General features: G+C 43.9%; 1 protein-coding gene across 1 annotated transcript; it reads right to left on the reverse strand.

Annotated features, from left to right (window-relative positions):
• Window positions 1-15,578: 15,578 nt before the first annotated feature.
• LOC148141170 (uncharacterized) lies at window positions 15,579-23,568 on the reverse strand. Its single transcript, XM_087978439.1, has 4 exons — window positions 23,433-23,568; window positions 22,456-22,565; window positions 15,797-15,881; window positions 15,579-15,714 (listed from the first exon to the last, which is right to left on the reverse strand). The coding sequence occupies exons 1-4, from the start codon at window positions 23,566-23,568 to the stop codon at window positions 15,707-15,709; spliced, it is 339 nt and encodes a 112-aa protein (XP_087834565.1). The 3' UTR covers window positions 15,579-15,706.
• Between the last annotated feature and the right edge of the window lie 362 nt (window positions 23,569-23,930).

Genomic DNA, 23,930 nt, shown 5'->3' on the forward strand with positions numbered 1-23,930 from the left:
GTTATTGACCACATTCAGCCCACAAGATTATTCACACACATTATTGACAAACCTTAGGCCACAGGTGTATTCATAAACAGCATTGAGCATTCATAGTTCCCAGGATTATTTACACACAGTATTGACAATCCACAGTCCACAGTCCACAAGCATCCTCCATCCTCAGGCTGCAGGATTATTCGCGCACAGTGTTCTACTTCCTCAGGTCTCAGAATTATTCACACACTGTATTGAACCGCCTACGGCCACAGGATTATTCACACACAGTATTGACCATTCACATTACAAAAGAATAATTACTCGTGTTGACCATCCTCAGTCCACAGGATTACTCACACACAGTATTGACCATCCGTAGACTACAGGATTATTCACTTACAGTATTGACCATTCACAGCCCACAGGATTATTCACACACAATATTGACCATCCTCACGCAAAGAATTATTCACACACAGTATAGACCACCCTAATGCCACAGGATTATTCACACACAGTATTACAAATCCGCAGGCCACAGGATCATTTTCACACATTATTGACCAGCCTCCAGCCACAAGATTATTCACACAAAGTATTGATCAACCTCAGGCCACAGGAGGGTTCATAACAGTATAGAGCATTCATAGTTCCCAGGATTATTTAAACACAGTATTAACAATCCACAGTCCACAGAATTATTCACACAAGTATTCTACACCCTCAGGCCTCAGGATTATTCACACACTGTATTGACCAGCCTACTTCCACAGGATTATTGAACCCACCGCCTTGTCAGTTTACAGGTCACAGGATTATTCACACAAAGTATTGACCATCGTCAGGCCAAGGGTAATTCACACAGTATTGACCAGCCTACAGACCCAGGACTAATGAACACACTGTCATGACCATTCTCATGCCACAGGATTATTCACACACCATATTGACACTTCACAGGCTGGAGGATTATTCACACACATTATTGACCATCCTCAAGTACCAGGATTATTCACACACGGTATTGACCATTATCAGGACACAGGATTATTCATATACGGTATTGATTTACCTCAAGCCACAGGATTTTTCACACACAGTATTGACGATCCTCAGGCCACAGGATTACTCACACACTGTACTGACCATCCTCACGCAACATAATTATTCACATAAAGTATTGACCATCATCAGGCCACAGGATTATTCACATACAGCATTGACCATTCTCAGACCACAAGATTATTCCCACACAGTATTGAGCATTCATAGTTTCTATGATTATTTGCACACAGTGTTGACCATTCTCAGGCCACCAGATTAGTCACACAGTTTATTAACCATCCTCAGGCAACAGGATTATTCACACACAGTATTGACCATCCTCAGTACACAGGGATACTCAAAAAGAAAATTAAACATTCTCAGGTCACAGGATTACTCAAACACAGTATTGACTACCATTCGGCCACAGGATTAATGAACACACTGTCTTGGCCATTTACATATCTCAGTTTCATTCATACACAGTTTTGACCATTCTCAGGCCACAGGATTGTTCACACAGTGTATTGATCACCCTCAGGCTGCAGGATTATTCACAGACAGTACTCACTACCCTCAGGTCACAGGATTGTTCACACACAGTAATGACCATCCAAGGATTATTTACACACAGTATTCAGCATTCACCATGCACAGGATTATTCACACACTTCCTCAGGCCAAAGGATTATTCCCACAAAGAACTGACCGTCCTCAGGCCACGGGATAATTCCCACAGAGTGTTGGCCATCCTCAGGCCACAGGATTGTTCACAAATAATTTTGACCACCCTCACGCCACAGGATTATTCGCGCACAGTATTCACCATTCACAGTCCACAGCATTATTCACACACAGCATAAACCGTTAACAGACCACAGGATTATTCACACAGAGCATTGAACAACCCCAGTCAACAGGATTAATCACACATAGTTTTGACCATTCTCAGGCCACAGGATTACTCACACGCAGTATTGACCATCCTCAGGCCAAGGGTTATTCACACACAGTATTGATGATTCACAGGCCAGAGGATTATTCACACATGGTATTGACCATTCACTGTCCAAGGATAATTCACACACAGCATTGACTGTCACAGGCCACAGGTTTATTCACACACATTACTGAATATCCTCAGGGCACAGGATTATTCACGGTATTGACCATCATCAGACCACAAGATTATTCACACACTGTTTTAACCAGCCTCCGGCCACAAGATTATTCACAACAGTATTGACCATCCACAGGCCACAAATTATTAACACACAGTATTGACCATTCAAAGGCCACAGCCTTATTCACACACAGTATTGACTATCCTTAGGCCACTGGATTATTCCCACACTTTATTGACTACTCTCAGGCCACAGGTTTATTCACACACAGTATTGACGATTCACAAGCCAGAGGATTATTCGCACATGGTAATGACCATTCACTATCCAAAGGATTATTCAGACACAGTATTGACCATCCTCAAGCCACAGGATTATTCTCACACAGTATTGACCAGTCTATGGCCACTTGATTTTTGAACCAACTGCCTTGACAGTTTACAGGTCACTGGATTATTCACACACAATATTGACGATTCACAGGCCACAGGACTATTCACACATGGAACTAACCATTCACTGTCCAAAGGATTATTCACACACTGTATTGACGATTCTCAAGCCACAGGATTAATGAACACACTGTCCTGACCATCCACAGGCCACTGAATTATTCACACATGGTATTGATAACTCTCAAGCCATGGGTTATTCAAACACAGAATTGACGATTCTCAGGTCAATGGATTATTCACACAGAGTATTGACCATTTTCAAGTCACAGGATTGTTCACACATAGTACTGACTAACCTCAGGCCATAGAATTATTCACACACAGTATTGACTACCCTTAGGTCACAGGTTTATTCACACATGGAACTGACCATTCACTGTCCAAAGGATTATTCAGACATTGTATTGAACATCCTCAAATCACAGGATTATTCACACACTATATTGACCATCCTCAGGCCACAGGATTATTCACATACGCTATTGACCATCCCCAAACCACAGGAGTATTTTCACTTGATATTGACCATCTTCAGGCCACAGGAGTATTCATAAACAGTATTGAGCATTCATAGTTCCCAGGATTATTTAAACACAGTATTGACAATCCACAGTCCACAGGATTATTCACACAAGTATTCTCCATCCTCGGGCCGCAGCATTATTCGCACACAGTATTCTCCATCCTCAGGCCTCAGGTTTATTCACACCGTAGTGACCAGACTAAAGCCACAAAATTTTTGAACCATCTGCCTTGTCAGTTTACAGGTCACAGGATTAACACACAAGGTAATTACCATCCTCAGGCCACAGGATTATTCACGCACAGTATTGACCATCCTCAGGCCAAGGGTTATTCATACACAGTATTGATAATCCTCAAGCCACAGGATTATTCACATATGGAACTCAGAATTCACTGTTCAAAGGATTATTCACACACTGTATTGACAATCGCCCAGCGACAGGATTATTCACACACTGTATTGACCAGGCTACGGCCCAAGATTAAGGAACACACTGTCCTGACCATCCTCAGTCCACAGGATTATTCACACACAGAATTGTCCACCCTCAGGCCAAGGGTTATTCACACACAGTATTGAAGATTGACAGGCCACAAGTTTAATGACACACGTTATTGACCATCCTCAGGCAACAGGATTATTCTCACACAGTACTGACCATCCTGACACAACACAATTATTCACTCACGGTATTGACCATCCTCAAGCCACAGGGTTATTTTCACATGGTATTGACAATCATCGGGCCACAGGATGAATCACCATGGTATTGACCATTCTCTGTGCAAAAGATTATTCTCACACAGTATTGACCATCCTCAGGCAACAGGAGCAGTTTACAGAGTATTCATCAACTCAGGCAACAGGATTATTCACACGCAGTATTGACCATCCTCGGGCAACAGGAGCAGTTTACAGAGTATTCATCAACTCAGGCAACAGCATTATTCACACACAGTATTGAACAACCTCAGGCAACAGGATTAATCACACATGGACCTGACCATTCACTGCCCAAAGGATTATTCACACTGTATTGACCATCCTCAAGCTACAGGATTATTCACACGCAGTAATGACCATCCTCAGGCCACAGGATTATTCACACACTGCATTGACCATCCTCAGGCCACCGGATTAGTGGCACACATTATTGAACATCCTCAGGAAATAGGATTATTCACACGCAATATTGACCATCCTCACGCAAAGAATTATTCAAACACAGCATAGACCACCCTACTGCCACAGGATTATTCACACACGGTATTGACCATCCTCAGGCCACAGGATTATTTTCACACATTATTGACCAGCCTCCAGCCACAAGATTATTCACTCAAAGTATTGACCAACCTCAGACCACAGGAGTATTCATAAACAGTATTGAGCATTCATAGTTCCCAGGATTATTTAAACACAGTATTGACAATCCACAGTGCACAGAATTATTCACACCAGTATTCTCCATCCTCGGGCCGCAGGAGTATACACACACAGTATTCTACATCCTCAGGCCTCAGGATTATTCACACACTGTATTGACCAGCCTACTTCCACAGGATTTTTGAACCCACTGCCTTGTCAGTTTACTGGTCACAGGATTATTCACACAAAGTATTGACCAGCCTACGGCCCCAGGACTAATGAACACACTGTCATGACCATCCTCATGCCACAGGATTGTTCACACATAGTATTGTAGAACCACAGGCCAGAGGATTATTCACACACCGTATTGATGCTTCACAGGCCACAGGATTATTCACACACAGTATTGACGTTCGTCGGCCACAGGATTATTCACGCGCAGTATTAACTATTTTCAAGTCACAGGATTGTTCACACACAGTATTGGCCATCCTCAGGCAACAGGGTTATTCAGACCATTATGGACCATCCTGGCGCAACACAATTATTCACATACAGTATTGACTATCCTCAGGCCACAGGATCATTCACACGCGGTATTGGCCATCTGCAAGCCACAGGATTATTTTCACATGGTATTGACAATCATCAGGCCACAGGATTAATCACATAGTGTATTGACCATTCTCAGGCCACAGGATATTCATACATGGTATTGACCATTCACTGTCCAAAGGATTACTCTCACACAGTATTGACCACCCTCAGGCAACAGGAGCAGTTCACACAGTATTCATCAACTCAGGCCACAGGATTATTCACGCACAGTATTGACCATTCACAGCCCACAGCATTATTCAGACAAATTATTGAACATCCTCAGGAAACAGGCCGCAGGCCACAGGATTATTCATCCGCAGTATTGACGTTCGTCGGCAACAGGATTATTCATACGCAGTATTGACCATCCTCAGGCCACAGGAATATTCACACACAGTATTGACGATCCTCAGGTCAGGATTACTCACATTCAGCAATGACCACCCTCAGGCCACAAGATTATTTCCACACAGTATTGAGCATTCATAGTTCCAGGATTATTTACACACAGTATTGACCACCCTCAGGCCTCAGGATTATTCACAAACAGCATTGACTACTCTTAGGTCACAGCATTATTCACACACGCTATTGACCATCATCAGGCCACAGGATTATTCACACACATTGTTGACCAGCCTCCGACCACAAGATTATTCACTCACAGTATTGACCAACCTCAGCCCACAGGAGTGTTCATAAACAGTATTGAACATTCATAGTTGCCAGGATTATTTAAACTCAGTATTGACAATCCACAGTCCACAGGATTATTCACACAAGTATTCTCCATCCTCAGGCTGCAGGAGTATACACACACAGTACTCTACATCGTCAGGCCTCAGGATTATTCACACACTGTCTTGACCGGCCTACAGCCACAGAAGTTTTGAACCCTCTGCCTTATCAGTTTACAGGTCACAGGATTATTCACACAAAGTATTGACCATCCTCCGGCCACAGGATTATTCAAGCACAGTATTGACCACCCTCAGGCCAAGGGTTATTCACACACAGTATTGAAGATTCACAGGCCACAGGATTAGTGACACACGTTATTGACCATCCACAGGCAAAAGGATTATTCACACACAGTATTGACAATCCTCAGGCCATAGGATCACTCACAAACGATATTGGCCATCGGCAAGCCACAGGATTATTTTCACATGGTATTGACAATCATCAGGCCACATGTTTATTCACAGAGTATTGACCATCCTCAGGGCACAGGATTATTCACACATGGTATTGACCATTCACTGTCCAAAGGATTATTCTCACACAGTATTGACCATCCTCAGTCAACAGGAGCAGTGCACACAGTATTGATCAACTCAGGCTACATGATTATTCACACACAGTATTGACCATCTTTAGGCCACAGAATTATTCATACACAGCATTGACCATTCACAGGCCATAGCATTATTCACACAGTATTGAACAGGCAACAGGATTAATCATACATGGAACTGACCATTCCCTCTTCAAAGGACTATTCACACACTGTATTGACCATCCTCATGCAACAGAATGATTCACACAAAGTAATGACCATCCTCAGGCCACAGGATTAATCACAGACTGTATTGACCATCCTCAGGCCACAGGATTATTCACACACAGTATTGACCATCCTCAAGCCACAGGATTATTCACACACAGCGTTCAACAACCTCAGGCAACAGGTTTATTCACACATTGAACTGACCATTCACTTTCCAAAGGATTATTCACACACAGCGTTCAACAACCTCAGGCAACAGGTTTATTCACACATTGAACTGACCATTCACTTTCCAAAGGATTATTCACACACTGTATTGACCATCCTCAAGTCACAGGATTATTCACACACTGTATTTACCATCCTACTGTAACAGCATTGATGAAAACACTGTCCTGACGACCCTTATGTCACAGGATTGTTCACACAGTATTGCCGACTCACATTCCAGAGCAGTATTCATACACAGTATTGATGATTCACAGGCCACAGAATTATTCACACATAGTACTGACCATCCTCAGGCCAAGGGTTATTCACACACAGTATTGACGATTCACAGGCCAGGGCATTATGCGTACATGGTATTGTTCATTTACTGTCCAAAGGATTATTCACACACAGTATTGACCATCCAAAAGCCACAGGATTGTTCACGCACAGTGTTGACCATTCTCAGGCCAGAGGACAATTCCCACAGTCTTGACCATTCACAGGCCACAGGATTATTCACACACATTATTGACCATCCTCAGTCAACGTGATTTTTCCCACACACAATATGACCATACTCAGGCCACAGATTTATTCACACAAAGCACTGAACATCCTCAGGCCACAGGATTATTCCCATATATTATTGATCATTCTCAGGCCACAGGATTATTCTCACACAGTATGGACCGTCCTCAGGCAACATAATTTTTTACACAATGTATTGACCATCCTCAGGCCACAGGGTTATTCCCACAAAGTATAGACCATTGTCTGGCCATGGGCTTTTGCACTCACCTGTATTGAATATCCTCGGGCAGCAGGATATTTAACACACACAGTATTGACTATCCTTCAGCCCAACGGTTATTCCCACACAGTATTGACCATTCTCAGTCCACAGGATTATTCGCACACAGTATTGACCACTATATGGCCACAGGATTAATGAACACACTGTCTTGATCATTTACACATCACAGGATTATTCCCAGTATTGACAATTCTCAGGTCACAGCAATATTCCCACACAGTATTGACCATCCTCAGGCCATGGATTATCCACACAACGTATTGACAATCCTCAAGCCACAGGATTATTCCTATACAGTATTGATCATCCTTAGGCAACAGGATTATTCTCACACTATATTGACCATTTTCAGGCCACAGGATTATTCATAAACGGTATTGAACAACCTCAGGCAACATGATTGTTCACACACAGTATTGACCATCCTCAGGCCAAGGGTTATTCACACACAGTATTGATGTTTCACAGGCCACAGGATTCTCACACAATATTTACCATTTTCCAGCCACAGGATTATTCACACACAGTGTTGACCATCCACAGGCCACAGTATTATTTGCAAACAATATTGACCATGCACAGGCCACAGATTATTAACACATAATATTGACCATCCACAGCCCACAGGATTATTATCACACAGCATTGCCCATCCTTAGGCAAAGGGCTATTTGCACACAGTATTGACTATCCTTAGGCCAAGGGTTATTCACATACAGTATTTACAATTCTCGGGCCACAAGATTATTGACCAACTTAGGGAAAGGGTTATAAACACACAGTACTGACGATTCACAGGCCATAGCATTATTCGCACACAGTATTGACAGCCCTCAGTCCACAGGATTATCCACACACAGTATTGAGCATTCACAGTGCACAAGATTGTTCATACATTGTATTGACAAATCTCAGGCCACAGGATTATTCACACGCAGTATTGACCATCCAAGGGTAGAAAACACACTGCTTTGACCATTCAGTACAAACAATATTGGCCATGCACAGGTCACAGATTTATTAACAAACAGTATTGACCACCCACAGGATTCAAAGTTTGGGTGAAGATTTGTAGCTCGGGTGCTCGTTGTTGTGGTTCTGTTCGCCGAGCTGGAAATTTTTGTTGCAAACGTTTCGTCCCCTGTCTGGGTGACATCTAGACAGGGACGAAACTAGCTATAATGGTAGTGTTGTGCTATCGACCAGCTATCCTTAGTAGCCACACACGCAGACGACAAGCAACATGAATTCGACTGGGACAACACTACCCATTATAGGGCAAGCCAAACAAAGAACAGCCAGGGAATTCCTAGAAGCATGGCACTCATCCACAAACTCCATCAACAAACACATCGACCTGGACCCAATATACCGGCCACTACAGCGGACAGCTGAAACTGACAACCAGAAGCGGCAGGGACAGGCCACTATAAATGCCGGAGGAAACACCACAGAAGCGCTTCACAGGAGGCTCCCAAGCACTGAAGATGTCACCTAGACAGGGGACGAAACGTTTGCAACAAAAATTTCCAGCTCGGCGAACAGAACCACAACAACCCACAGGATTATTATAACACAGTATTGACCATCCGCAGCCCACATTATTATTCACTCACAGTATTGACCAACTTAGGGAAAGGGTTATACACACACAGTACTGACGATTCACAGGCCATAGCATTCTTCACGCACAGTATTGACTGCCCTCAGGCCACATTATTATTCACACACAGTATTGGCAATTGTCCATCCAGATGATTACTCTCACACAGTATTGATCATTCTCAGATCAAGGGTTATTCACACACAGTATTGACCATTCACAGGCCACAGGCTTATTCCCATACATTATTGAACATTCTAAGGCCACAGGATTATTCACACATAGTATGGACCATCCTCAGGTAACATAAGTTTTCACACACTGTATTGACCATCGTCAGGCCACAGGAGTATTCACTCACTGTATTGACCATTCTCAGGTCACAGGATTATTCACTCACATTATTGACCATTCTCAAGTCTCAGGATTATTCACACACCGTATTGCCCATTCTCAGGCCACAGGAGTATTCACACGGTATTGACCATCCTCAGGGTACATGGTTATTTTCATACGGTATTGACCATCATCAGGTCACAGGATTATTCACACACTGTATTGACCATCCTCAGGTCACAGGATTATTCACTCACATTATTGACCATTCAAGTCACAGAATTGTTCATACACAGTATTGACCATTCTCAGGCCAAAGGATTGTTCACATATAATATTGATCATCTTCAGGTCAAAGGATTATTCACGCACAGTATTGACCATCCTCAGGCCAAGGGTTATTCACACACAGTAGTGACGATTCACAGGCCAGAGCAGAATGCACACATGGTATTGATCATTCACTGTCCAAAGGATTATTCACACACAGTTTTGACCATTCAAAAGCCACAGGATTGTTCACACACAGTATTAACTATTTTCAAGTCACAGGATTGTTCACACACAGTATTGGCCATCCTCAGGCAACAGGGTTATTCAGACCATTATGGACCATCCTGGCGCAACACAATTATTCACATACAGTATTGACTATCCTCAGGCCACAGGATCATTCACACACGGTATTGGCCATCCGCAAGCCACAGGATTATTTTCACATGGTATTGACAATCATCAGGCCACAGGATTAATCACATAGTGCATTGACCATTCTCAGGCCACAGGATATTCATACATGGTATTGACCATTCACTGTCCAAAAGATTATTCGCACACAGTATTGACCACCATACGGCCACAGCATTAATGAACGCATTGTCTTGATCATTTACACGTCACAGAACTGACAAGTCTCAGGCCACAGCAATATTCACACACAGTACTGACCATTCAAAAGCCACAGGATTATTCACACACAGCATTGACTAGCACACGGCCACAAGATTAATGAACACTCTGTCTTCAACATTTGCAGGTCACAGGATTGTTCCCACATAGTATTGATAGTATTGACAATCCTCAGGCCACATGATTATTCACACACAGTATTGACCAACTTACGGCCACAGAATTAATGAACACACTGTCTTGACCATTTACAGGTCAGAGGATTATTCCCACACAATATTGACCATCCTCAAGGAACAAGATTGTTTTCACACAATATTGACCATCCTCAGGCCATGGATTATTCACACAGTATTGACAATCCTCAAGCCACAGGATTATTCCTACACAGTATTGATCATCCTCAGGCAACAGGATTATTCTCACACAGTATTGCCATCCTCAGGCCAAGGGTTATTCACACACAGTATTGGTGATTTACAGGCTACAGCATTATTCACACAGTGTATTGACCATTGACAGTCCAAAGGATTATTCACACACAGTATTGACCATCCTTAAGCCATGGGTTATTCACATACAGTATTTATGATTCACGGGCCATCGGATTATTCACAGACAGTATTGACAGCCCTCAGTCCACGGGATTATTCACACACTGTATTCACAATTCTCCATACACAGGATTACTCACACACAGTATTGACCATTCACAGTCCAGAGCATTTTTCACATACAGTATTGACCATTCTCAGGACACAGGATTATTCACACCCAGTATTGACTGTCGTCAGACAACAGTATTTTTCAGGCACAGTATTCATCATCCTCAAGCCACAGGATTATCCACACCCAGTATTGCACTTCCTCAGGACACAGGATTATTCCCACACAGTATTGACCATTCTCCAGCCACAGGATTACTCACACCCAGTATTGACCATCCTCAGGGTACAGGGTTATTCACACACAGTATTGACCATTCTCAAACTCAGGATTGTTCGCACACAGTGTTTACTACCCTCAGGCGACAGGATTATTCACACGGTTTTATTTGCAAACAATATTGACCATGCACAGACCACAGATTATTAACACATTGTATCGACCATCCACAGCCCACAGGATTATTTACACAGTGTATTGACAGTACAGAGGCCACAGGATTATTCCCACACAGTATTGACCAGCCTACAGCCACAGCATTAATGAACACGCTGTATTGACGATTTACAGGTCACAGGATTTTACACACTCAGTATTGACCATCCTCAATCCACAGGATTATACACACATAATATTGAACATCCTCGGGCCACAGGATTATTCACACATAATATTGAACATCCTCGGGCCACAGGATTATTCACACATAATATTGAACATCCTCAGGCCACAGGATTATACACACACATTACTGACCAGCCTCAGGATTAATCGCACACAGTATTAAACAACCTCAGGCCAGAATAATATTCACACACAGTACTGACTATCCACAGACCACAGGATTATTCCTACACAGTATTGTCCATCCTCAGGTCAAAGGAATTTTCACACACATAATTGATCATCCTCAGGCCACAGGATTATTTTTACACAATATTGACAGTACACAGGCTGCAGGATTACTCACACACAGTATTGACCATTCACAGGCCAAAGGGTTATTCCCACACAGTATTGATCATCCTCAGGCCACAGGATTATTTTCACACAGTGTTGACCATTCACAGGCCACAGGCTTATTCCCATACATTATTGAACATTCTAAGGCCAAAGGATTATTTACAAACGTATTGATAGTACACAGGCCACAGGATTATTCGCACACTGTATTGACGATCAACAGGCCACAGGATTATTCACACACAGTATTGACCATTCACAGGCCACTGTCTTATTCACACACAGTATTGGTCATCCTCATGCCAAAGGCTTATTTACAAACAATATTGACCATGCACAGGCCACAGGATTACTCACACATAGTATTGACCATTCACAGATTACAGGATTATTATCACACTGCATTGACCATCCACAGGCCACAGGAGTATTCACAGTATTACCTATCCTTAGGCAAAGAGTTAGTCACACACAGTATTGACCATCCTCAGGCCGCAGGATTATTCACACTGTGCATTGGCCATTTACAGTCCAAAGGATTATTCACACACAATATGGACCATCCTTAGGCCAATGATTATTCACACACAGTATTGACGTTTCACAGGCTACAGGATTATTCACACACAGTATTTACAATTCACAGGCCATAGTGTATTTTACACACAGTATTGACTGCCCTCAGGCCACAAGATTATTCACACTCAGTGTTGAGTATTCACAGTGCACAGGATTATTCACACACAGTACTGAATAACCTCAGGCAGCAGGATTAATTTCACAAAGTTTTGACCATCCTCTGGCCAATGGTTCTTCACACACAGTATTGACCATCCTCAGGCCAAGGGTACTCACACACAGTATTGACCATTCACAGGCCAGAGGATCATTCACACACTGTTTTGACCAATCTCAAGCCACAGGGGTATTCACACACAATATTCAACATTCTGAGCCCACACGATTATGCACACACAGTATTGACAGCATGCGGCCACAGGATTATTCACACACTGTATTGACATATGTCAAGCCACAGGATTATTCTCACACAGTATGAACCATCCTCAGGCCATAGGATTATTCACACACAGAATTGATCATCCTCAGGCCACAGGATTATTCTCACATAGTATTGATCTTTCTCAGGCAACAGGATTATTCTCACACAGTATGAACCATCCTCACGCCACAGGATTATTTACACACAGAATTGACCAACCGCAGACCACAGGATTATTCTCACACAGTATTGACCATTCTCTGGCCACAGGATTATTCACATACCATATTGTCCATCCACATGCCAAGGTTATTCACACACAGTATAGGCCACACAAAGTAAGAGCATCAGTGGTGCGCGGAGGAGCAAACAAAGATGTGGAGTGTTGTTGCGACTGGAAAAGGGCCTTAAAAGGATATTACAGTGACACGGTGGACTGTAGTTATTGTGAAAAACTACAGAAATACGGATTATTGTACTGAGTGCAGGATGAGATTATTGAGATTCGACATGTTATCAAGACTAGAGCAATTTACAAATAGGAAGAATTATCAGTATTGGAGTAGGGATCAAATTAATAGTGGGATTGTGGGCGGGGTTAAGGTTACAGAAATAAGAACTTTTCTGGGAATTACAAGCATTCAAGGCCCTGGCACAGATGAGTTGGACTGAAAGGTATGTTTCCTTGCTGAATGACTCCATCCCATGACAAAAGTCAGCGTGATAGGGGGAAATATAGAACAGAAAGATCCCAGGATTCAAAACCATCTCCTTGGGGGAGTCCTGTTTTCCCCTCTGTTATTTTGGTCCTCACTAAGACAGCACAGGCCTGGATTGATAACTGTCAACTTCCTATATTGACATGGGAAGGCTCAGCACAGCAGAGATGAAAGTAAACAAGAGAGTGGGGATTGAGCCTGGGACCATCACACTCTGTGTTCACCCTTCAACTCTGTATCTATGTCATGTCCTCCATACCAAAGATCGATCGCTGAAATGCTCTCTGCTCTGTTCACTGTGAGTGGTCCTATCTCGCTGCAGGATTTCTTGAAGGCTCCAGGTCTCCCTACCCTTTGAATGAAATGTATCCCAATCTGCTTTAGGAGGTAAGGGAGGAGATTGCTGAGGCACTGGTGGATATATTTAATACATTGCTGACCACGGGTGAAATGCCGAATGACTGGAGGATAGCAAATATGGTTCCTTTGTTCAAGAAGGGCAGCAGGGATAGGCCAGGAAATTACAGAGCAGATAGGTCACCCCATTAGATGAACGATGTGTAAGATTTTTAAAGGGTTCAATGGAGATTTACTAGTATGTTACCTGGTATGGAGGGAAGATGTTATGAGGAACTTGAAGCTGTTTTTGTTCGAGAGAAGACGTTTGAGATGAATTAATTGAGACTTATAAGATAATCAGAAAGTGAAATGGATTGGACAGTGAGAGCCTTTTCCCTCAGATGGCGATACCTAGCTTGAGGGGGGATAGCTTTAAATTGAGGGGTGAAAGATATATGACAGATGTCAGAGATAGTTTCTTTACTCAGAGTAGTAGGGGCATGGAACAAACTGCCTACAACAGGAGTTGATCTGCTAACCTAAAGGGCATTTAAACGGTCATTGGATAGTCACATGGACGAGAATGGAATAGTGTTGGCTACTTGGGCTTCACATTGGTTCCACAGGTTGGCGCAACATCGAGAGCCGAAGGGCCTGTACTGTGTCACCATGTTCTATGTTCTAGAGGGAATAAATATAAGGCGAGAGGGGAAAGACTTAAAAGGAATTGGAAGAGAACATTTTTCACACAGAGGATGGTGCAGGTGATAGAGAAAAGTACAATAACAACATGTAAAAAAGATTTGGGTCAAATGCAGGGAAACGCGACTCGGTCAGGGACTCTGGTCAACATGGACTAGTTGGATCGAAGGAACTATTTTCGTGCTGCATGACTCTGTCTCCAGTTATTGGAGGAGGAGACTACCGAGATAAGGCATGTTGTTGAGGCTGAAGCAAGTTACAGAGATAGGGATGGTAGTCTGGAATGCAGTACGTTTCAATTATGGGGAGGGACTTTCGAGAAGGGAGGAGGCGACAGAGCTAAGAGCTGTTACAGGAGTTAAAACTTATTGAAGGTACTGGTCCACGAGACATGCCATAGATACAGTGTTGGGGGAAAATACAAAAACAGAGAGATCCCAGGCAGCATTCCATCCCTCTCGTGGGAGGCCTGCTTTCCCTTCTGTTGTCCAGATGCTCACCAAAACAGCACAGGCCTGGATTGAAAACCGGGAACTCTCGATACTGTGTCAGTGCAACAATACTTACAGTGGGGGTGGTGATTGAGCCTGGGGTGTGTCTGTACTGTGCTCCCCCTCCAGCACTGTATCTGTGTCATGTCCTGTTAGCTGATGTTTGGAGCCCTCGCATTGCTCTCTGCTCTGTGCACTGTGAGTGATCTTACCTCACTGCAGGATTTATTGAATGCTCCAGATCTCCCTTCCCTTTGTCACTCTGGCTGACCAACCATCTTCAATAAGGTGATGGAGGAGACACCCAGCAATTGGGAAGTCTATTGAGTCAGGAACTTACTAAATACCTACAGAAGACAGAGAAATAAACAGACTCTGAAATTAGGGTAAAGGAAACACATGCAGAATGGTAATAATTGCCACACTGACCTGGAAAATCCCAGTCTCCATCCCTGGCCTGTGCTGCTTCGTCTCTCTGGAGAGGAGATTTCTGTTGGCTCAGGATCTGGAGTAGCTGCAAGAGTGAGAGACACTGACAGCGGCAGCAATTAGACCCTCATAGTGAGGGATACCAAACAGAGAGATACTGAGTGATATCAGCAGAGTGCAGGAAGATTTCAGGAGCAAACCATTATGTAAGAAGAAGGGGTTTTGATTCATTTTGCTGCTGTGTCAATGCTCAGGAATGGGAAACCTGGGAGAAGGCAAAGTGATGGCCAGGTGGTATTATCGCTGTGCTATTTATCCAGAGACTCAGCTAATGTTCAAAACCCACCATTGTAAATAGGAGAATGCATGAGTGCCGTGGGGACTGGAGAAGGTTACAGTGATATCATGTGCTCTAGAGGTTGGAGGGAGGTGCACAGATGGGGAGGTTAGTAAGGACTCGAGAATGTTAGAAACAGGGTGGGCTGTAGGTTCTGGACAAGATGATAGAGATGAGGATTTATGGAGCTTTTTTGAGCACAGAGACCATAACTGTTAGCTTCAATGACATTATGGAAAGAGATAAGGATAATGCAGAAGCTAAGTATCTAAACTTGGGGAGGCCATTTATCATTAGATTACCACTGTCACTCTATGTTATCAATAGACTGGCAAGCCTCGACTGGAAGGAACTACACTTGTTGGAGTCTCTATTTGGAACACGGGAGACGTTTAATGTGATGCAGTGAGAATTCAGAGCAAATGTGTTTTGCGAGGAATGAATGGCTCAAACAGCACATCTAGCAAATACTGATCAAGCGATAGTGTGCGTTTGATAAAAAAAACTACAGTGCAATAGAAACAGATGAAGCAATTCAAAAGTCTAGAGTGTGTGGGGCAGGGAGGTGGTGGTGGGGGGGGGGGGGTGGTGGTCCTTAAAAATGAACAGGCAAACAACGGTCACAAAATATCCTTAGCAAATAATGTTAATGAAAATCCACAAGGTATTTAATAAGTACAGTTAGAGTAAGAGAATTCCCAACTAAGCAGTGGGGCCTGTTGGAAACCAAAGGGACAAACCGTGCATGGAGCCAGAGGAAGTAGGTGAGGTCTTCAATGAATACTTCCCATCTGTATTCACACAGGAGCAAGGCATTGTAGCCGGGGATGGTGAGGTTCTGGAACATACTAAGATCAATGAGGAGGAGGAGTTAAATGTTTTCACAGGCAAAAAGGTGGAGAAATACCCAGTAACAATAAAATATATCTCCGGCTGCTCTGGGAGGTAATGGAGCAGATTGCTGGGGCCCTGGCGGATATATTTAATACTTTGCTGGCCACAGATGAAGTGCTGAACGACTGGAGGATCGCTAATGTGGTTCCTTTATACAAGAGCAGCAGGGATAGGCCAGGTAATTACAGAACAGATAGTCTGACAGCAGGGGGAGGGAAATTATTGGAAACAATTCTGAGGGACAGGAGGATCAACATTTGAAAGGACAGGAATAAATTAGGGATTGTCTGTATGGATTTGCTTGAGGATTGTCCTCTGATATTGATGAGGGCAGTGCAGATGATGCGGGTTACATAGAGTTCATTAAGGTCTTTGACAAGGTCCCACATGGAAGGCTGGTCCAAAAGGGAAGAGCCCATGGGATCCAAGGCAAGTTGGTAAATTGGATCCACAATTGGTGGAGGGTTGTTTTTATGATTGGAAGCCTTTGGCCAGCGGATGTAACACAGGGATCTGTGCAGGAACCATTGCTGGTTATTATGTACATTAATATCTCGGATGTGAAAGCAGAAGGAATCATTAATAGGTTTGCAGATGACATGAAAGGTGAGGGTGTTGTCCACAGTGAGGGGGATGGTCTCAGGCTGCAGTCTGATATCGATCAGATGATAAATTGAGCAGAGTAATGGCAGACAGAGTTTACTTCTGATCACTGTGAGGTAATGCACTATGGGAAGTCTAATAAGCAAACCGTATACATCATGAATGGTAGGTCCTCCTGGAGTACTGAGGAAAACAGGGACCTTGTTGGGAAGTCCCTGGATGTCTGAAGGTGTCAGCACAGGTAGACAGTCATCATGTAAATGGCCCAACTGGAGAATGGGTCTATACCTGACCTCCCCTTGGGAAACAAGCTAGGGAATGTCACTGAGGTGTTAGTGGGGGAGCACTTTGGAAAGTCACCACAATTGTATTCGTTTGAAAATAGCGATGGAAAAGGACAGGCCTGGTCCACAAGTTCAAGTTATAAAATGGAGCAAGATAGTATTAGTCATGAATTTTAAAAGTAGATCTGGGGAGGCTATTTGCAGGTAAAGGGAAGTCTGGCAAGTAGGAATATTTTAAAACCGAGATAAAAAGAGCATTCAGCGCCAGCATGTTCCTGTTAGTGTGCAGCTCAATGCTGACTGAATTAGGAAACTCTGGCTGAGTTTCGAGGCTGTGGTCAAGAAAACAGGGGGGCACATAACTGGTTGACTCAAGTGAATCCTTTCAGGAACATCGGGGCTGTAGAAATACACTTAGGATGGAAATCAGGAATGAAAAAAGGGGGCATGAAAGTTAAGGAAAATTGAAAGAGATTCTACAAGTGCATTAAGAGCAAAAGAAGAGCTAGGGACAAAACCGGTATCCTTAGTGATCATTGAAGCCAACGATGTGTGAAACTACAAGATCCGAAACAAATATTTCACTTTGGAACTACTGTGGATAAAGACTGGGGCGCTCGGGGGACTAAACAGTGTTTGGCCTGACTACTATTGGAATACTGTGTGCAATTCTGGTCTCAATGCCATCGGAAGGATGTTGTGGAACATGAAAGGGTTCAGAAGAAATTAACAAGGATGCTGCCAGGGTTGGAGGGTTTGCTCTTCAGGGAAAAGCCTGAATAAGCTGGGGCTGTTTTCACTTGAACATGGGAGGCTGAGGAGTTACCTGATAAAGGTGTTTAAAATCATGATGGTCATTGAGAGTCAATAGACAAGGTCTTTCCCCAGGCTGGGGGATTCCAAACCGACAGGGCATAACTTTAAAATGTGAGGGGAACTTTTCAAAGAGGCCTAAAAGAAAACTGGCTCCCGCAGAGTGTATGGAATAAGCTGCCAGAGGAATTAGTGGAGGCTGATAGAAATACATTTAAAAGGAATGTGGATGGGTATATGAATAAGAAGGTTTGATAGAGGTGTACAAGATGATTAGGGGTTTAGATAGGGTTGACCGTGAGAACCTTTTTCCACGTATGGAGTCAGCTATTACGAGGGGGCATAGCTTTAAATTAAGGGGTGGTAGGTATAGGACAGATGTTAGGGGTAGGTTCTTTACTCAGCGAGTCGTGAGTTCATGGAATGCCCTGCCAGTAGCAGTGGTGGACTCTCCCTCTTTATGGGCATTTAAGCGGGCATTGGATAGGCATATGGAGGATAGTGGGCTAGTGTAGGTTAGGTGGGCTTGGATCAGCGCAACATCGAGAGCCAAAGGGCCTGTACTGCGCTGTATTCTTCTATGTTCTATGTTTTAGAGGGATATTGGCAAAATTCTGGCAAATGTGACTAGATACATCAAGCAGGAGTTGGTCCGAAGGATCTGTTTCCATGCTATACATCTCTATGACTCAATGTCTTGAAATGAGTCCACATTATAGAAAAGGAGGTGCAAGAGGTTTTAAAACACAGAGGTAGATAAATCCCCAGGACCTGATCAAATGTATCTCAGGACATTGTGGCAAGCTGGTGAAGAAATTGTAGGGCCCCTAGCAGAGATATTTGTACCATAGAGAGCTATGTGTGATAGGCAGGTAGACTGGAGAGTGGCATTGTGGATAGTGAAGAAGGTTTTCTGAGATTACAAAGGGATCCTGTGGAAATGCGTGAATGGCTGAAAAACTGTAGATGGAGTTCAATCTGAATAATTGCAAGGTAATGCATTTGGAACAACAAACACGGGCAGGACTTATACAATTAATGGTAGGACCTTCGGTAGTGTTGTAGAACAGAGGGACCTCGAGGTATAGGTACATAAACAGGATGGTTAAAAAGGTGGTTGCCACACTTGCTTTCACTGCTTTAAATATAGGAGTTGGGAAGTCACATTGAGATTATACAGACCATTAGTGCGTCCTCTTCTGGAATACTGTGTTCAGTTCTGGTCGCCCAGTTATCGGAAGGATATTATTAAGCTCGAGATGGTTCAGTTGACATTTACTGGGATGTGGCTGGTTATGGAAGATTTCAGTTATAAAGAAAGGCTGAATAGGTTGGTATTTTTTCACTGAAACCTGAATGTTGACAGATGATGGCACGGTGGCACAGTGGTTAGCACTGCTACCTCACAGCGCCAGAGACCCGGTTCAATTCCCGCCTCAGGCGATTGACTGTGTGGAGTTTGCACGTTCTCCCCGTGTCTGCGTGGGTTTCCTCCGGGTGCTCCGGTTTCCTCCCTCAGTCCAAAGATGTGCAGGTCAGGTAAATTGGCCATGCTAAATTGCCCGTAGTGTTAGGTAAGGGGTAAATGCAGGGGTATGGGTGGGTTGCGCTTCGGCGGGGCGGTGTGGACTTGTTGGGCCGAAGGGCCTGTTTCCACTCTGTAAGTAATCTAATCTAATCTAATCTAATCTAATGACCTCGTAGAAGTTTATAAAATAATGCGGGGAATAGATAGAGGTAATGTCTTTTCCCAAGGATCGGGGAGTTTCAAGACTAGAAGCTACATTTTTAAGTGTAAGAGGAGAGATACTTAAAAAAAAGACGTGAGGGTCACATTGTTACACAGAGGGTGGATTGTGTGTGGAATGAACTTCCCAAGGAAGGGATGAATGTGAGGACAATTACAATGTTTAAAAGACATCAGGATTAGTACAGGAATAGGAAAGGTTTGAAGCGATATGATCAAGGAACAGGCAGGTGGGATGAGATCCGTTTTAGAGTATGGTTAGCATTAACTGAACAGTGCGGTATTACTCTCTGACTATGATTATAATATTGTGTCATTAATTAAGAAAGGCTGCAAGAGGAAGCCAGGAAACTACAGACTGATGACCAGACATCAGGGTGCGACACTTATTGGAGCTCAGTCTGATTGGTAGGACTTACATGGCATTTGGAAAGACAAGGACTGATTACGGCAGCCAGCATGGCTTTGTGCATGGGAAAATATGTCCCACAAACTTGACTTGAAGATAGATGAAGGCAGAGCAACAGATGTTGTTTCTGGCTTCAGCAACCCTTGGTCAGGGTGTAGCATGATACATTGATTAGTAAGGGTAGGTCACAAGGGATCAGGGAGAGCTAGCCAACTGGATACAAAATGGGATGACAGTGGGAGACAGAGGGTAGTGGGAGAGGGTTGTTGTTCAGACTGGAGGCCTCTGACCTACAGTGTGCTTTCAGGATTGGTGCTGGGACCACTGTTGTGCACCATTTACATAAACAATTTGAGTGAAAATATAGGAGTCCCTGTTAGTATGTTTGTGGATACCAAGATTAGTGGAAGAGTGGGCAGGGAATATAGTTATCGAAGGGGATGTTAATCAACTGGGTCAGTGGGCCAAGGAATGAAAGATGGAATTTAATTCAGGTGTTGGATTTAGTTCAGACAAACCAGGGAGGACTAATGCAGTTAATGGCAGCGCCCTGGGCAGTGTTATCGAACAGAGAGAGACCAAGAGATGCAGTTACATTGTTCCTTGGAAGTGACATCACAGGCGGACAGGGTGGGGAAAGCAGCATTTGGCACACTTGTCTTCATTGGTCAGAGCATTGAGTACATGAGTTGGAGATATTTGTAATGTTGTCATCAATATTTTTCCTGGGTAGAGGAGGCCACGGGTTGACCTTATAAAGGTTTATGAAACCATGTAGGGCCTAAGTAAGGTGAAAAGCCAAGGGTATGTGAGTCCAAAGCTAGAGGCATAAATGTGAGGTGAGAAAGTAAGGATTTAAAGAGGGAGCTGAGGGGCAACATTTTCCACAGAGGATGGTGCATAGATGGAATGGACTGCCAAAGGAAATGGTGAAAACAAGTACAGTTGCAACATGGAAAAGACACTTGGGCAGGTACATGGAGAGGAGAAGATTTGAAGGGATATGGGCCAAACACAGGCAAATGCGACTCATTCCATTTCGGAAACCTCGGCCGAAGAGTCATGCCGCACAGAAACAGACCCTATGTCTTCAGTTGTTGGAGGAGGAGACTATCAAGACAAGGCATGTTGTAGAAACTGACGCAAGTTACAGCGATATGGATGGGCATCTGGACTGGAGGTTTCAAATATGTCAAGAAATTGGTGAGAGGAGAGGAGATGACAGAGATAGGAACTGTAATAGGAGTTAGAATGATTGAAGACACTGGTCCACAAGACGAGCCATAGATACAGTACTGGAGAGGGAATAGGGAACAAAAAGATCCCAGGCAGCATTACCACCCTCTCGTTGCAGGCCCGCTTTTCCCTCTGTTGTCCTAATGCTCACCAAGGCAGCACATACTTGGATTGAAAACTGGGAACTACGATGCTGTCTCAGTACAAAACAAAACTTAAAGTAAAGGTGGTGACTGAACCTGGGGGTGTCTGTACTGTGCTCGCTCTGCACCACTATATCTATGTCATGTCTTGTTTGGAGCCCTCTCAATGCTCTCTGCACTGGAATGATCTTACCTGGCGGCAGGATTTATTGAGGGTTGCGACCTCCCTGACCATTATCTCTCTGACTGACCAACCATCGTCCCAACCAGCAGTTGGCAAGTCCCGAGGAACTCCCCGAGTACCTGTAGAAGACACAGAAGTAGGCACAATGGGAAATTAGACTGATGCTGTGAGGGCTATACATGTAGAATGGCACTAAGCCCCACGTAGATCTGGAAAATCCCAGTCTCCATTCCTGGCCTGTGCTGCCTCATCTCTCTGGAGTGGAGAATTCTGTTGGCTCAGGATCTGGAGTAGCTGCAAGAGTGAGAGACGCTGACAGAGGCAGCAATTAGACCCACACAGTGAGGGACCCCACGTGGAGAGATACTGAGTGATATCACCAGAGTGCAGGATCAAACAATTGTGCAGGAAGAAAGGGCTGTGATTCGTGTTGCAGTGGGATGTGCAACCTGTGAGAAGGTGAAGCGATGGCCTTATTGTGAGGCAATTTATCCATAAACTCAGCACATGTTCTCTGGACACAGATTCAAATCCCACCGTTGCAAATGATTGAATGTGAATTAAATGCTTCAAAAAAGATGCAATTAAAAACCTGTGAGTATTAAACAATTGCTGATGTTAAGAAAAATCCATCGGGTACATTCCTGTCTTTAGTGAAGCAATCTAAAATGGGATTGGGATATCACAGGTATTACAGAACACCAGCTGAGGGAGGGACAGGACAGGCAGCTCAATGCACCAGGAGACAGATGACTGTGAGAGGATATTCCTGCGAGACCGCCCAGTGAAGCTGTGTTCGTGGAATTAATCAATAACAATGGGTCTTCCTTTTCCTCTGATTGTTCTCCAGACCCCGATAGCCCCGCCCTCCTACAGCTTGACCTCCTCAAAATGGCAGCCCTCAGGCCCGCGCTCCCACTTCCCTCAAACAAATGGCGGCCGTGACCCTGGGGCCCTTCCCTGATCAGAGACCGCCACCTCCTTACCCGGGCTTTTTTTCAACCTGTATCCAGGACTTGTGAATTGTCTCCGCTCCTTTCTCCCAGAGAGGCCCCCTCTCACGGGCTCTGAGCGCCGCTCTCTGAAGCCGATCGCAGCCACTGCCAGAGAAAGCAGCTCCATATGTCTCTCTCTCTCTCTCTGTGTCCTGATCAATGTGACACTGCGCATGCTCCACATGGAAACCAAACTGCGCGTGCGTCTGAGATTATTGGTGAGTTGAGAAATAATCTTCATACCTGCACAGGATCATGGGTGAAATATTTGTCATTAACAACTGTACTGTCGAGTTAGAGACATGGAGGTGTCCAGCATGTAAGCAGATTGTTCGGTTTATCTTAACCATACCGGCCAGGTATGTAAATTATCAATCGTTCTTGGAGTTTGAAAATAAGTTTCTTACTCTAGTTGTGTAAATCGATTGGAAATATGTACGTTATCAGATTTACATTTCAACTACTTCTTAAAATCTCGATTCGAAGTTG

The sequence above is a fragment of the Chiloscyllium plagiosum genome, unplaced genomic scaffold, assembly GCF_037043375.1.
Source record: "Chiloscyllium plagiosum isolate Xiang-an unplaced genomic scaffold, Cpla_swu_hap1 HiC_scaffold_34, whole genome shotgun sequence".
NCBI lineage: Eukaryota > Metazoa > Chordata > Chondrichthyes > Orectolobiformes > Hemiscylliidae > Chiloscyllium > Chiloscyllium plagiosum.

What these genes read in the sequence shown, in the direction of transcription:
- LOC148141170 (XM_087978439.1), bottom strand. Translation starts at nt 23,568, where the DNA reads ATGGAGCTGCTTTCTCTGGCAGTGGCTGCGATCGGCTTCAGAGAGCGG. An exon ending in CAGGTTGAAAAAAAGCCCGG is followed by an intron (nt 22,566 to 23,432) that starts GTAAGGAGGTGG and finishes TGTCTTCTACAG; the next exon opens with GTACTCGGGGAGTTCCTCGG. An exon ending in TCAATAAATCCTGCCGCCAG is followed by an intron (nt 15,882 to 22,455) that starts GTAAGATCATTC and finishes TCACTCTTGCAG; the next exon opens with CTACTCCAGATCCTGAGCCA.